The sequence below is a fragment of the Pygoscelis adeliae genome, unplaced genomic scaffold (genome assembly GCF_000699105.1).
Source record: "Pygoscelis adeliae isolate BGI_AS28 unplaced genomic scaffold, ASM69910v1 Scaffold386, whole genome shotgun sequence".
NCBI lineage: Eukaryota > Metazoa > Chordata > Aves > Sphenisciformes > Spheniscidae > Pygoscelis > Pygoscelis adeliae.
Window position 1 is genome coordinate 2,152,778 of NW_008824940.1, and position 16,868 is coordinate 2,169,645.

The 16,868-nt window shown below is 37.3% G+C and overlaps 1 protein-coding gene across 1 annotated transcript in view; it reads left to right on the forward strand.

The window, feature by feature from the left end:
- Positions 1 to 1,043: 1,043 nt before the first annotated feature.
- The window catches only part of CDKL5 (cyclin-dependent kinase-like 5), an 84,776-nt gene continuing 68,951 nt past the window's right edge, over positions 1,044 to 16,868 (forward strand). The window contains exons 1-2 of the mRNA XM_009325480.1: positions 1,044 to 1,110; positions 1,672 to 1,706. Of these exons, the coding sequence (XP_009323755.1) occupies positions 1,047 to 1,110; positions 1,672 to 1,706 (99 nt within the window). The 5' untranslated portion in view covers positions 1,044 to 1,046. The remainder of the gene's footprint in view (positions 1,111 to 1,671; positions 1,707 to 16,868) is intronic.

Sequence of the window (16,868 nt, forward strand, 5' to 3'; positions counted from 1 at the left end):
TGAACTGTGGAAATGACACATTTCTGATTCATGGTGAAGCCATTTTAGGTTTTTGAATGTGGGATGTATGCCTTTAATGTTAGGGGAAAAAATGCAGTCTGAATTAGCAAAACCAAACTTCGGTGTGTTTAGTTTATCAAATTTCTAAGATTATAGGAGAGATGTGGTGAGCCTAAAACAGACAGACACAAAAAACTTTGTTCTTTTCCCTGTGTATAGTTGCTTGATTTGACAGATTATGTCAATGTTTGGGAAACATGGAAAAAAAACTTTGAAAACACTTTTTTCTGTTTATTACATTTCCATTAAATAAGCTGATAATGGAAATGCTTTCCTAAATCTGATTGCTAGTCAGTCTAGCAAATAATTGCCTTTAATTTTTTTTAAACAATCACAGAAAATAGTAATAGAAGACTGTTTTCTGCTGTTGAGTGTTCTTTCTACCTTATCCTTTTTGTCATTACAGTAGACAAATAATAAATTGACTAAACACAATTTGTTTTAATACCTAGCTGTCAACATACACCAAACTGAGAACATAAGTAATTATAGGTGTATTTTTTGCTCACTGAGGTAGTTCCTATCAACGTTTTTGTTTTCTTCTGTCCTGTAGAAAATAACTTTATGTAAGTTAGTTATTATTGTAATAGACATCCTAAATATGGGATTACAAGGCCAGCTGTTCTGTCAGATAAATGTTCTCAATAGGTTCCATCCATTATACATGCTGCTAAGCTCTCTTGATCATAAAATATGGAAATAAATTAATTGTCTGTTACAATTGTTAGACAATATTGGTGTGATGTATATATACCACTGCGCACTCTTACTGAAATAAAACAAAGTACTAATTACACTATATTCTGTTCTTTCCCCAGGAAGCTACTGACTGCCTAGAAATTAAGAAAGGGTGTGAGAAGTCTGGTTGATGAAGGTGGAATTTTTTTTTTTTCAAGAGCCTTTTCACAATTGCCTTTTGCAAACTCTTTGGACGCTCTCCATTGTGCCATGTTTTGTGGCTCTCACCGTAAGAGGAATTTGTCTTGATGAAGATTCCTAACATTGGTAATGTGATGAATAAATTTGAGATCCTTGGGGTTGTAGGTGAAGGTAAGTAGTATCTTAATAAAAAATGAATTAGAATTTTATATAGATTTGACTTAGTTCTCTTGATGGTAGTAAGTTTTCATTTGCAAAATATTGCTTGTATGCAAATCTTAAGAAACATCAGTTTATTCTCTACAGCTCCTTCTAATTCCGTTCTCAAATGGAAGGAGAAGTTTGGAAGTTGAAAGGAAAGGAAGAGAAATAGGACAGTTTTTTGTGTTTTGGGGAGGGGTTTGTTAGGGGTGTTTTTGGGTTTCTTTTTTTAAGTTTACTGTATTAATTTCTCTGTAGTGATAATGGGGAGATGCAAGTTATCAAACTTCTCTGCAAGTATATTTAAAAAAATAATTCCAGCATTTTAAAATCCATTTACTTTCAAGCATTTTTTTATACAATTGTTTCAGTTCACAGAAATTTAGTACAATACCTGTATATGCAAGTTCTGGATAATAATACTGGGAACAATATTATTTCTATAGCCAGGAGGTGACTGAAGACTGTTTTATCATGCTGCTTTTTTTTTTCTGCTTCGAGATGGTTTATCTCTTTTCTTATTCGTTTCAGGAGCCTATGGCGTTGTACTTAAATGCAGACACAAGGTAAGTAAGTTCCTTTAAGTCAGAGATAAATGTTCCTATTTGGGTGAAACAATGACTTTTGATGAGAACTGAGATGTTACTATGTACAAGATGTGGCAGCTGGGGTGGGCTTTTCCTTGCAGTCAGTTATCAGTTTTTTAATTGCAATACTGTCAGAGGAAATGGCTACGTCTAGTACCAAACCTCCATTTTTTTGGTGTTTAATATTTGTCTGAAACATATGAAGTATTACTAATGTTTCATTAATCTCAACTAAGAGAGTTTTTAAAAAAAGAAAAAAGTTATTTTTGAATGCACTTTAAGCTCAAACAGTGTCAATTAGAATGTCAAATTAATTGCCAAATACAGCTGTATAAGCACTTAGCTGTCTTGGGCGGGGAGGGAGTGGGATCCATGTGGAATCTCTACAGCTGTTAGACAATCAAACTGCAGTAAGAAAGCACTGACTTTTATGCTTGTTGATTTTTAATTTGGAAGAGGAAGAAGTAAAAAAGGAAAGAAAAAAACCTGTTTCAGGCAAAAATGAGGTCTGGCAACCTGTCTACACTGTTTAAACTACTGTGTAAGTTGGATGTATCTGAACTTGCTGCTCATCGACAGGGAACTCTGACATGAACTACTTTGCTGTCTTTGGAGCTGCAGTGTAGTCATAAAAAATAACTTCTCTTAAGCAAAACATTTCAGAATCATAGAGTGATTCATTTGTAGTGATCCAAGAATATATATGTTTTTTGTATGTAGTTCATACCTTTTTCTAGAAAAAGTTAACACCGTGCAGATGGGCCTGCGTTCCTGCGGTGGCTTTCAGCATGTACACAGAAGGACTTTTGCACAGGACATATAACTATATTTGAAGTGGCTTACACTATTATACTGACTTAAAGTTAAAAAAGGAAAAAAAAAAATTGAACTCAGAAAGATCCTATCTCAAGCTGAAGCCTTGTTGGGCTTGGGGGAGACTATAACACGCAATAGAATGGCTTTGGTAAATTGGATATTTTTGGATAGTTACGGAATAATAGTTCAGGTGAATAGTTTGAAAGCACCTGGGTAGTGACAATACAGTTTATACTAGGCAGCTCTCTTCTTTATGGAAGGTAACCTCACCGAGACTCAAGAAGTTTCTAGGACTTCCTACATTGCTGAGTGAAATTTAAGCTCTGGATGTCTTTAGTCATGTCCTCATGTCTAGAGTTCAGTACTCTAAGAGTGTAGTATAATGGCAGGGTAATCTGTTGTCTGAGTTCCTATAAGAATACCATACAGTATACCAGATGACTAGAAAGGAAAGGCTTTCCTTTAGCAGAGGGGGGTGCTTCTTCCTACAGCCTGTGTAAGGATGCTGAATTGCTTGTGAGGATCTGAATTTTTAGGTAGTTGCACCATTTTTTTCCTGCAGCTTCAAGCTTAATCGAAACAACTGTATTGAAGTTCTAAAACAAAGTGGTATTTATTAAAGCTTCTAGCAGGTGGGTTTACTAAGACCTAGGGTTTCCAATATTTGGAGATCTGAAGAAAAGGCGAGGTATGTTGCTGTTCTAACCTTACTGATTTATGATTCTCACTAATTTAAAACAAGCTGCACCCAGCCTCTTAAGAGCAGATGACTTTAGGGGCTATCTGTTTTACCATCTAAAAGTTAAACTTTGACATGCGTCTTTTTTTTCCATCCTTCCCCTGGCTGTTTGTCATCTTAACTTTTTCCGTTTACGCCTTGGTAAAATATGTTGAAAGAGACCGGTCCCCAGCTCTTTTGCAAGGTGATGCACAGATTCAGAGCAGGCACCTCCTGCTTGTTGCCTAGATATACAAGGTTTGTTAAGAAAACATTTGATAATTGCCACAGGAGTTTAGTTCATTTTTAATTATAGGCATCATAATAAATAGAATTATTTACTAGTTTCTAAATTTTTTTTTATGGATTTAATTTTTTTTTTACTTGGCTTATTCCTTTTAAATACGGAAGAAAAGTGGCTGTAGAGGAAGAGAGTTGGGGGGACAGTATGAATTGGAGCTTGAAGATGTGAAAAGATGCTGCCTGTTTGCTCCAGATTTTCATTTACCTTAAGACAGAAAAGATCCAAATTATAGACAGAAGTCTTAAGGCTCTGATATTAATCATTGACTAGAATGAACATGGTAGAACTGAAGTTGTAGAGAAACACCCTTCTAATGGGAAGGGGAAGAGATGAAGAAAAGAGGAGAAGATTCTAATTCCTGTGACATCAAAGATGTTACAAACTAAAGGGTGGGTTTTAGGTGAGGCCTAAAACCAGTCACTAATTAGCTTAAAATGGGAATTTCTACCAAACCATGATAACAAAGAGTGTGCATTAAGAAAAGTTACTTGTATACAAAGGAAGAAAAAAAACTTATTGTGGGATAGTATATGTAGTTGTTCTCCTTGATCAAGAACTGTTTTTTAGTACAACTGTCCTACTTGTATAGGAAAACAAAGATTTAATTCACTTTCGTGAAGTCTTAACAGAATTACCTGGAAATGCAAGGATATGTGGTGGGTTTGTTTGGTTTTTTTTTTTTTACTGTTTGCCTGCTGATGGACATACTTTTTTTAGTATAGATGAAGAAAGTAAGAAGTTCTTCCACATGATCTGTCTGCAGGTAGCACAGTTGAACTCTGAGTGCATTACGTAGTAACTGTTCAGCACCATGTAAGAAGTTCAGAAGCAGCATAAAAACTAGAGAATGTTGCAGTATTTTTAATGTATGTAAGGTATATACCAGGCCATCCTTGGCTGTGTTCCCTCAGCATGTACTGCGTTTCTTTTTGTGCAAAGCTAACAATTATGTCTAAGAATTTGAATGTAGAAGTATTTATATTCATCTTTATAAATAGTGGTAACATGCTAGGATCAAATTCTCAGCTATTGTAATTCAATGTATCTCCATTGTATCGGTGAGAGGGTAAATTCTGTGCGAAATGAGGAGCTGGCCCCTAATTACAACAATTTTCCAACATATAATCCACTAGTGCTTCAATAAATATGTAGCTTTTTGCCCCAGTGCATTTCATTGGCATGTGTATATGGATTTAAATTGGAGAGAATGGCATAAGGAACAAATACTTAGTCATTATTATATGTGTTTTTTCTTTGCTAAGGGAACATTATCAGAAAAGGTAAAGTAGCTCCTCTAGAATGACTGTGTTTACATTATTATACAGCATGTTTTTATCACAAGTTCTTTATTGCTAATTGTGGTTTGTGCATAAAGATTACTTGTTTATCTGTTGGGTTTTTTCTGATGTGAAGCTAATACAAATAATGTTGAGATAAAGCAGATCTGATGTTCTGAAAAGCTTTTTCCTTTTTTTTTTCTTTTAATGAGAGGACTTTTCATAAGGAAGTATACTGGAGTACATTGTATTTCAAAATACTGGAAATACATTTTATATTCACAAACTATTAGAATAGGCTGTCTTGGCTTATTTACTAGATCTCAGCTATGTTTTCTGAATAGAAAAGCCACTTGAACAGTTCAGCAGTGTCAGAGATCGTGGCTGAGGAAAAGAATCTTTGCTGATGTTTAAGATTTGACAAATATTTGCCCTTTAAATAAAACCACTATATCCTTTACTTTGCAACGTGGGCTTGCAGCTTCATGTAGAGTTATCCTTTGTGAATAGGGACTTAGGCACAAGTATTAGGAGTACTCTGACATCGGATAAAAAGCTAATAGGATGATATTGTGACTTAAAATCAATAAAATGATAGGAAGGTGCTGTGGGAAAGCCATAGGTGTCCAAAGACAGGCACACTGCAGAAAGAAGGCTAGAAGAAAAAATTAAGCTGGAAGTCAGCGTGAAAAGGGAATGTATTGATATACTGTGAGACAATAACCTGTGTATCTAGGGGGGAACATTGAAAATTGTAGCTGCAAGTAGGAGGAGTTTGTAGAAGTGAGGTGAATACATCCTTGGATGACTGAGATAAATGGAGACTGCGTCTAGGTGGACAAGATGATGACACTGGAACAGGGAGTCATGCATTAGAGTGAGGCAGAGCTCACCACAGGACCAGGCTGGAGAGGAGGGAGAATGCGTACTAGCAGGCAGTCAAACCATAGCTGTTCTACTAATGCTTTGAAAGCAGTGATTCTGACTTCTGCTTTAGTTCCCATCTGCAGAGCATGCATAGTGGTTTGCTTTATCTAACCAGGGTTTTGCCAATGTTCAGTTGAATGTTTGAGAAGGACACACATGCAAGTCTATTAAAAAAAAAAAAGACATTTTTTTTCTTCAGAGCAGGATTTCATTATTATCCGGTAAAGAAGGAATAGACTGCATCTTAAGAAACGATCATGAAATACCTAGACACCTAAAGCTGATCGTTATATAAATAACAAAGTGTTGTAGCTGATGGTTTTCCACTTTTAGACCTGTTGGTGTGGCGAGCCAGCAGAAACTTGCAGGAAAAAACACTGAAAATATGCGAAAGGGAAGATGCCTATATACATATATCTGTATGTATAAATTTATGGGGGTTTTTTAGGTTAGCTAGGTGTGTGGTGATGCAAATTCTCTAAAAGCACAGTAGAAATTTATGAATTCTCCTAGATTTATCCTTTCTCTTGCTACGTGCTGTGTGTTATCAGAGTCCTTGGAGCCTGAGGGTATACAGTTTAATGATTTAGAAATTTAATGCCAGTTGTTCTTATATGTACAACATCTCCTGCCTAATAAGATGTTTTCTCTGGTCTTTTGTTTTAGAAGTCTGTCTGGTTTTGGTTGTTCTTTATAGCATGAGATATTTTTAGACCTTTTTCTTTAAGATAAACACCAATGAATTCCCTTATTAAAAACAAAAAGAAACGTTAGTTTACAGAATCATTTGGCCACTTCAGTGCATTGAAGAATAAAGAATAACAACCTTTTTAATAGGTTTAATACTTCCAGGCAATTTCCTCTTAGCCTAATATTTAATTTTGTCTTGTTTGAGCCTTCAGTAATACACTCTTGCATTGTCTTCTGATAAGTTTTGTGTGTCCCAGAATATCAGAAAGAAATATTTACTGACCTTTTAAAGAAAGGTATAGTTTACTCATTAGAAAATATAATGGATATGTGTATGTAACAGAATCATTAGATTTGAGTATCTCAGCCTTTTCCACGTCTTTTATCAGTAGATCCCCTACTGACCAGCAGGGTCACAGTTTCTTTAGTTTACCCTTTGAAACCAATATTTTTTCTGTTCCTCCAGGTAGGCTATCTCCACTTCTTCACTCTTTGCACTATTTGTTTGTTTGAGGTCAGACAGGGATTCCTCATTTACCAATGCTGGCCAACTCGAGAAACTTCTCCCAGTTTTCTGTGTGTTGGAGTGGGCCATTCCTGTGCTTTGAGGAAGTCAACCTCGTAGAACCACCAGCCCTCCTAGACCCCTTTACCCTTTAGGGCTGTCTCTAAGCAGATCCTTGAACAAGGTGAATCTGTTCTGTTGAAGGACCAGGGTTGTAATTCCATTGTCCCTCTTTCTTAATTCTTTCAGGATCTTAAATTCCACCATATCGTGGTGTTTTGCATCAGGAGATGCTGGTCTGTTGTAATCCCAGTAAGAAAGGCACTTGGACTCTGTAAAATGTCATTTAAAGTGCTATTTCTTTATAGTGTTAGCTTTAGTAAAGTAAAAATATTACAGGTGATCTTACATCCCTTTAGACGCTGGGAACCTTGAGTTGTGCAGCACCAAATGGGCCTCTGATCGGGGTGCAGCATGCTGTGCAGACCGTGTCTGTGAGAAGGGGTTACCCCATTTTCATTATTCAAGCTATTACAAGATTTTCTTACAAGAAAACGGTATTAATCATTTCTACTGTTAAACAGAAAGGATGTTCTCGGGAGAACTTCGTGCCGCATCCCTAGATAAAGGCCAGGCCATGCAGGCAACGCGGGCGCTGGTGCTGCGTGGGAGCTGCCTGCGGGCTGCTCTCTTGCAAGGAGCTGGGTGAGTTTGTCCTGCGGCCACAGGATTTGTGCAGCACAGCACAGGCCTGGGCTTCCTCAGGGGGACCCTGACGTGAAGCGCTACCTCCTCCACGTACAGTGGTCTTCCGGTCAGGGTGACGACACGTTGTCACTGCCTCTTAGGTTATCATCAACCTTCATGTTCCTATTGGTTCATTGGTCAGTTGTGTCAAGAAATTGCCTTCTGCATCTTCCAAAAATCTTCCGATTGTCTCCATCGTGCTGTATTACCCTTGCAGCAGATGCTGGAGTGCTCTAAGTCCTCTGTGAAAACTGGACTTTATTGTAAGGCTTCCCTTAGAAGGCTTGATCTGTTTTGCTTTCTGGATCAGGTGCTTTGAAGCAGATGTCCACCCTAATGTCACCTGAGTTGTTCTGTCTTCTAGCCCTCGTGCAAAAACTTTTGACTTGTTTCTTACCTATTTCAAAGCAAATGACCGTGCATTCAAGCCTCCCTTTCCTTTGCAAGAATCTCCTTGCCTTCTTAGCTCGTCCTCCTCAAAATATCCTGAGTCTGTTTGTGGCAGTGCTCCAGTCCTGCGAGCTATCCCACCACATTTTCTGTAATCCTAATGAGCGATTTCATCATCTAGGGTGATGGGTAGTTCAGATAATGCATATTTCTATAACTGCGCACCGACTCCTAGTTCCTCCTGTTTGTTTCCCATGATGCTTGCATTTTGTGTACAGGCACCTGGGACCTGGTCATGCTGCTTTCACAGAGGGAATGAGAGCTTCATACCCATAGAAAATTTGGGCTCTCCCTGATATTATCATAAAAATGGAGTTCTGAATTTGCCTGGTAGAGGTTAGAATCCCTTCTCCAACTCACATATCTGCTGATGTTGTTAACATCATCTTCTTCTTCTCACTGGAAATCTGCTAACACTTCTTTTTATGTTGATGAGTTTCTCTTTAGTGTCAAAATTAAAAGGTAAGTGTACTTGTTTGTAAAAGTTGCATTTATCTTCAGTATGTTGTGTTTTCTGACATTCTTGCTTTAGATCTGGCTTTCGAGGTTCCTTAGCTCTCCAACATGTGTTAAGCCAAATGCTTGGACTGAAGAATACAGTCTTAATTGCAGTTTATCTTCAACTTTTTTCTGGTATTCTGTACTGAAATGGATACAACTCTTTTTTCTTTTACTTTGTATTTACTGATTTGACAGTAGTTCCTGTTTGGATGACTGAGAAATGAAATTATGAGTAAATGAAAAATCTGAGTTCCCAAAATGAGCACAGATTGCTGTCTACATTTTTCCCCTCAGTGTTATCTTTCGTGTGATGGGGGTAGTATGAGCTCATGTCCGATTTTGACTACTCAGCTGGAGAATAAACTAGCACTGTCTGGTATTTGAACCCCAAAATACTAGCTGTGCTGATTTGGAAGTTTCTGGTTCTTGGTGTTTCTATGTCACTAAACTTACTGTAATACTGTGAGTTAAGGAGAGGTATTTCTATCTGCTTTTGACAGAGATAGATACTAGGTACAATATTGATATTCATTTTAATAACTGATCTGAAGTTAAATATGAAAGTACTGCTGTTAAAAGTTATGGAAAACAGACTGCAGTGGTATGCAACAGAAGATAATAATGCAGAACATTTAGCATTACATGGCAAGTGATTCAATTCAGGCAAAGCATATTTTAAATATTTGTATTTCTTCATATACAACTGACTTTCAAAATTAGAACCTTCCAGCAAAATTTGAATTATGATAGGAGCATCATTTATCATTTCAGAGTAAAGCTTGAAAGCTGAATACTGCATAGACTTTTTCCAATCTACTACCCTGATATACACAAGAACGGTCATTTTGAGTCAGATGAGTTCAGCTAGGTCAGTATCTTAAAAGTGACTTTAGAGGTAAACAACGGATTTAGAACAGGGCAGGCATGTTGTGATACTCCCCACAGAATTCACAGTCTCTAATTGGTACAGTGCTACTGGGAAGTCATTATCGCCAGAATATTCTAGCACAGATTATGCCAGCAGTGTATTTTTTTTATTACCTTATCCTGTGCCTAAAGCCATCTGTCCTTTAAGTCTTCTACTTGCCTGTGCGTAGTTTAAAGTATTAACTGATATTCCTGTATACTGTGTAAAGTATTCTGTCCTTATGCATTTTTTTAATATACCATCAATTTATATATAACTGTCCTTCACCTAAACCCAGGTAAAAAGTACAGTGCCAAATCCTACTGATTTATGTCTAAGATGTCACATATTCTCTCATTGTTACTATTGCTATCTCATTGCTGCCTCTATTTGGTTACATCCTCAAATTTTCTGCAGATCTCTTTCTTTGATTTTTGTATGTAATTAAAAGCGCTATTGCTCATTTGCACTACTAATCAAATGTGGTTTGGCTCTGTGGCAAGATGTTTGTTTTTAATCATGGCCGAGGGTGAATCTCTGTTCAGCATACCACTTTCTTTCAGTAATGGCAGCTTACGTATGGAGGATTATTGCACTTAATGCTGCTGTTCCTCAGGCTAAAGCACCAACTCACTGATGTGTTTTTGTACCAAAACTTGCGTGAAAAACATAGAGTGAACATGAGACCTGTATTGAGCTTCTGAAGTAAATAGAGTGTGCTAGTAGTAAATGTTTGCAGTAGTCAGAGTTGAGATCTGTCTTGAGTATTATGTGAGGAAAATAGAGTTATTAAGCAAGCTGTAGTGCTGAAAATCATATTAAGTCTTTAATAACCGCTTGCTTCAACTTCACCATTAAGCAACGAATAACCTTTTGAATTCCTTACTGGAATTCTGGTTTGAAATATTAGGTATATAGTATTTCTTTCATGGGCTTCCATATTCCTCTTCTATGCCATTCCCTTGAGTGCAGCAGACAGGCGAGCTTGATTAGTGCTAATTCATTTCAGTTATCACTTTCCTGTATGTTTATTTAAATGCCGTACAATGAACATCTATAACTGCTTGCTGTGCCAGGTAGATGCTAATGTGGTATTGAAAGTTTCTAAAGCTTTCATTTTTCATTGATGCATTGTGGCATTTGTCTATACCTGAACCGGAGCCTCTTCCATAGTCCTCTCAGTTCCCTGTGGCAGGGGGAAACAGACAATCAGATTAGCATTATATTAATATGTTTTAAATGTCACTGATGTCGATGAAGTCCTGATTTATATTAAAGTAATGGAAGATTCATATGTTTACTGTTATTGCTCCAAAGATCAGATAGTTGTGCAGAATGGAGGGTAGAAACTAAGTTGCTGAGATTCCACAGGTTGAGAAGACAGCTGACTACTTGGTCTCTCCTCCCCTCCCGCCCCCAAGGTGGGCTGCAATATTCTCTGTATCACAAGATTGCTGCCTTTTATTTCTTTTCCTCAAAGTCTTATTCCCAAGTCTCTCCTGTTTCTGCAATTATTTTTATTAAAGAGAGTTGTTTCATAAGGTATCTCTTAATATAAACCATTAAAGCACTAATTTTGAGGAAGCTGTCCAACTGTAAAATGACTTACCTGCTCCGGGGGGAAAAAAAGAATTAGATCTCTGTTTGGTGTTGTCCCAGTTTCTTAGAAGTCTGAGTCCTGGGATTAACTGAAGTAAACATTTGTTTTTCACACTTTTAAGGCTATATAGGATGAGAGGATAAAGTAAGGTAGTCCCAGGTGTCCTTTTGATTGCTTTTGTTGCATTATGTTATCTTCTGTTTGTTACTTCTGCTATAGATTGCTAAGGCATGCTGTATTTCAAGGATTTCTTAAATTTGTTTTTATACGAACCCTTACTATCTTTTTCACTTACATACAATGATTTCTTTAAGAGGACCTGGGCAGGTTCTACAAAGCAGGCATGAAAATAAATGCATTAAATTTAATGGTTTTCATTATTCACATTGGTCAGTCTGTCTGTAGCCATTATCAATGGAACGGTGCTGCTTTGATGTCTGCAGTTGTGTTGTTTCCCTTCGAGACTTTTATGACAATCCAGACTGCTGTATGAAGGGTCCCTTGTAGGATATCCATTCCCTTACCACCTCCTTTGTACTTGTCATGTTGTGAAACCTGCTCAGATGTGGGAAAACATTCCTTCCCTCCTTTCTCCCCAAAGGCTAACTTAGAAATGGAAGGTGCAGGGGAAAGATGAGAGCGAGCTTTCAGAGGCGAGAGATTGACTTGCTGGGGAAGAGGATACTAAGATTTTTTTTTTTCCAGGTGTGTTGATTTAAAGCAGTACAGTGTGAGGGTGTTACTTTCAGTGCCACAAATTAGGATGGCTTAAGTTGGCTTGGCCATTATAACATTGGGTAACGGAATTTCATGCAGCACAAAGCTGGGATGCAGAGAGACCTGATGCTGCAGAAGAACTTCAAAACAAGAAGGGGGAGGGAGAGAAACAGGTGATCACCCTCATACTCCATAATGTGGGTAACTGAAGGAGGCATAGATGCCTGAGCTAAAAACAACAAGAGTGGTTCATCTTACCTTGGGAAGGATATGTGAAATGTATTACTGATGGTTTTCAATTTAAATTAAGTCAAAGGTAAGTAATTTGTTACAGTCACAGTATCTCGGATCAGTATTTTTTAGACACACAGCTTCTTCCAGTTTGTCACACTAATGGCTCTAGATTAACCAGATATCTGTTGCACTTTTTCTTTTGTTTCTTAAAGAAACTGTGTGTCTTTCTGATAGTCACTTACATAACAGGTTGCATGAATTCCTCCTGTGGGTACTGGTTTGACTAAGTGGAAGGTTACTGCCTATGCTGCAAATAACACTTTTCCTTGGAATATTGCCAATAACCAAACATGCTCCTTAGTAGTTGCTGCATACTCCCATCTGCAAACAGATTATATATCATTACACTTGTAATAATACAGGAATTATATTCAGACCTGCAGCAGTGTGTTCTGTGGCTGCCCCAATGGCTCTTAATTGCAAACAGCTTGTAGTGCTATATCTCATTCTAATGCACTTGTAAGTGAAATCTTATTTTTAAGCATAGATGTGATGAGCACACAAAGCAAGACTATCTGTACAACTTATTCTTTCTTGCACAAAATTGAAAATGTTATGGTGAAAATTGAAGTTTAAGAACCTGACTGCAGTATTTCTTAGAAGCAGCAGCAGAAGAAATTGAAATCAATGAGGGATTTGAGACCTGACATAGGGTCTTGGATCATTAGGAAAGTAGTGGTGCAGGCTAGGGAATTTATAGTTAATGCAGATTAATTTATGGGAGAGGGAACAACATATGGCTAATTCTAAGACTACATCTGTAGTAGTATGAACTTGCTCGAATATTGGATTACAGTCTAGTCTTGTCATCAAATTGCAAATTACTGTGTAGCATAATTGATGCAAAGAAAATTGTATTTCTAAATTTTAGACTAATTGTTTTCCTGCGAGGGATTTTTGTGGACTTCTTAAGCTTTTGTAGGACGTGTGAGCAGCTCTAAGAGCACTAGGTTAATCACTGATCTCTGGATGCTCCACGTATTTAAATAAAGGCTGGTAAAATAGAGCACAGTTCAGTGTTCGAGAAGATCATTAATGTAGATTATTAAATGTACCGTGGTAAAAAAATGTATCTGGATCATCTAGCTGGCTTTCAAAATTATTTGTAGAAGCCAAGTTGATCTAAAATGTTACTACACTAAAGTGTCTTGAATATACCAAGTACATTAACTTATTTTCTTAATTGTTTTTGTGAATGTAAAGCCTTTTTTTAAGCCAGGAGTCCTGGAAAAGGAACATTTGACAGTGCAGGTAAAACATTGAAAATAATAGTGAAAACTTTCCCAGCATTTCACTTTATCTGAAAGCTATAGGCTCTTCTTGGCACACGTATTTTTTCATAAGTAAGGATTACAGTGTGTTTTTAAATAATAAGTTGTCCTTCTGAAGTCCCGGTTAAAGTAATTTAATTTTCCATGATTACTCAGTTGTGTGTAACTGAGGTGGAATGCCTTCCTAAAAATATAGAAAACTTTCTATTCTTTTTGAATAAAAAAATCCTGGAATATGTAACTTATTTTCAAGTATCATGGTATTTACTTCTCATTCAAAGCCTGGATAACAATAGATGGAGAAAAAAGGAAAGTAGTTTCCATTTATAACATTACAGCTGTTTGAAATGTGTACAAATGTGTAAAATTTCATGCAAAGAACTTAATTGCACTTATCGTATGTGGTGTTTGATCTCAGCTAAAAGCCTAAGGGACTAGACAAACCTGGCGTCAGATTATGGTGATCAAGAAATTTTGGATACAGTGGGAGGCCAGACTGAGCTCTAGAACAGAGGCCATTTTGTTAAGACTGCATAGTGCTTAGTCTTTCTTCAGCTGATAGCAGTTGTTACAGGTTTGCACAGAACTGGAAGCATTCTTTATGCTGTCTATCGCTTATACGTATATTACAATTCTGAAGCTCTCCAGAACATGTACTTCTGTTTTGCTATATTTAACTGCACCTGGACAATAAAGCTCAATGAGTCTGTTGCTTGCTTTTGATAAAGAATAGTCCACTTGCATGCTAGCTTCTCCTGTTCTAAAGGGTGTCTATTTAAGCTGCTTCTAGTTTAATAGGAAAACCAAAACACCCTCTGGATTTATAAAGTATTTGCATTTTTATTATGTTATCCCTGAATTATTTTAGCTTAGATTGCTAAATTAGACCAATCTTCATGCAAGTCCCTTTTAAATCCTAACACCTTACAACATAATGGCTTAACTTTGCCCATTATGAAAAATCACCCACTTTATGGAATTCTATTTTCACTTTTCCAGATGTATAGCAAAGTGAGGATTTGTTTCTGAACAGCATAGGTTTGTTGGAAACAGATACCAACATTGTTCTCCGGTTTATAGTTGCTTGCGCCTTAAAAACTTTGATAAAGCATCTTCTATTTCCTCCTCTATGTCAATACTAATTTCTGTAGAGTACTGCAGCATAGAAAGATTCGTATAACAAAATACAGTATAAATCTTACAGAAGGGGAAGGTGAGTATTTGCAGGATCTTGAAGTGGAATGATTGTACTCACCGACACTCATTCTCTCATGATTTCATTCACTTGTACCCTCATACCCACACTCTTAGAAGTATAAAGGGGTGTGTGTGCCCACATGGGCAGTATCTGATTTGGGCAGTATCTCCAATGTGCAGGATGGAGGACAAGGGTAAGTAGCTCTCAAGTCCCCGCTACATCTCTGGAGTTCCTCTTGGTGGTGATGACAAACTAGTTCTTACATCTTTTGTATCTATTTTATGTTTCAGAGTTGTCCGTTGTTACGGGATGGTCCTTAGCCTCAATCTTGCTTACTTCAACTTCCATGAGTCTGTTACCTGTTCTTCCTTGATTGGAATTTTTGTTTCTCTGTAATCTGTTTCCCTGATGAGCTAACAGGAGAAAGGCTAGTACATGTTATAAGCTGCAACCTTGTTGCTGCCCTCCTGTTGTTAGGGTGCAGGGTCTGCTTGTGAGTCAGTTGTGCTGTGACCTTCTAGGCTTGGCATAATGTTTTACTCAATTTTACTATTGGAGCATCATCCTGGGAACAGTTTTCTGTTATCAATAAAAACTGTTCTTGAAGCTTTGTGCAGTTTCTTCTCATGCTTGTGCGTGTTTGTGTGTGTACTCTTTCAATGCCTCCACCAATATCCTATTCATACTTACCCTGATCTGTTACATACTTCTGCAGCAGAAACAAGGTGCACAAAATGCGTATGTTCTCTGAAAAATTTGTTGTTACTCTGTTTTCAGTTTTTAGTATAGAATTGTGCTGCTGTATTGAACAACTAAGTATCGGTTGACCATAAAAAGCTTTGAGAGAGAAAGCTTAGTTTGGGTGCTGGTATATCTCCTAATCTTTCAGTCCACAAACAATCCTTGTAATATTGAGAACTCCTTCCCAAATGTGTGTTATGAAGCATATTTTTACATACAGTTCTAATAACAGAAGATTACCACAGATTCCAGTGTGCTGAAACTTAATCGTGAAGCAGTTTTCTTAGACTTAACCTTGGCTGAACAAGGTTACCATCATTATCAATTTTCCTTTTGGCTGTAGAGAGACTTTTTTTTAAAATTGTGAGGTTTTCAGGTATAACAGAGGTAGGTGACATTTGCAAGTGTAATCATGCACTGAGGTGTGCAAAGATGAAATTCTATAGGACCAAAAAAACTTGGTTGGCTGGTTACACCTACCTCTTCTTTTGACAGTACGCATCTTGACCAGGAGGCAAGCTATCTTCTTGTAATCAATTAACATTTCCAACAGAGATGGAGTAATGCCATGTTTATGCACCGAAATATGTTACAGGCAATGCCATCTGCAGAGTAAGGCTGACTAGCTGCTGCTTCTACAGGATCAAATTTCCTGTGACTGTGTGAAAAATTCATCCGAGTGGTGCGTACCTTTTTTTCCCCCTCAAAGCATCAGCTAGTGAAGAATGGTGTTAAGAAATGTATACAAGATAGTATCTGGTGGAATTGCAGCCTGGGCTCTGAACCTACTCTAATTTTGTAAGTCTTTCATCCTTCCACTGCTATAAATGTTGCTGTAGTGTTAAGGAATCAAAAACTATTTGGGGAGCAAAAGAGAATCAGTAGGAACTCCACTAGTGACCTTTAGGAAGGCTTAAGAGAGGCCAAACGACATCTATCCCGTGGACTCTAGCAGGTTTAAAAAAAAAAAAAAAAAGAGGGAGTGGGGTGGTATTTCTATTCAGAAATTCTGGGATGTAGTGCCCCCTTCATCTAGGTTCCCCAGATCACATAAAATAGAGACTGCAAACCAGATCTCTCAGATGATGTCAGTATCAGAGAAGCAAATCGAGGGAGATCAGTCTGTCTACAGTATTTCTCACTTTCTATTCACTGTGGTTCTCAATGAAACTGCTAGTTTATATTACTGAAGATTAGCTTCTGTTGCTTGATCAACATCCTTTCAGTTTCACATGTGTACATGTACAGAGCCATGCACAAGTGTATACATGTGCATTTGTTTAGTTGATGAGTTACAGCAAGTGGTCTCCTCTGGTCAGTTTTAGAAACTGATACTAGCTCATTCCTTCTGTTGCCTTTTAGCAGATTTTTACATGTACTAGTTAGCACACTGTTATACTGGTCCTTTTTATGAGTACGAGAACTGAGCACTTATGCCTCAATATTAAATATGAATGGCAATGATTCTGTTTTATCAA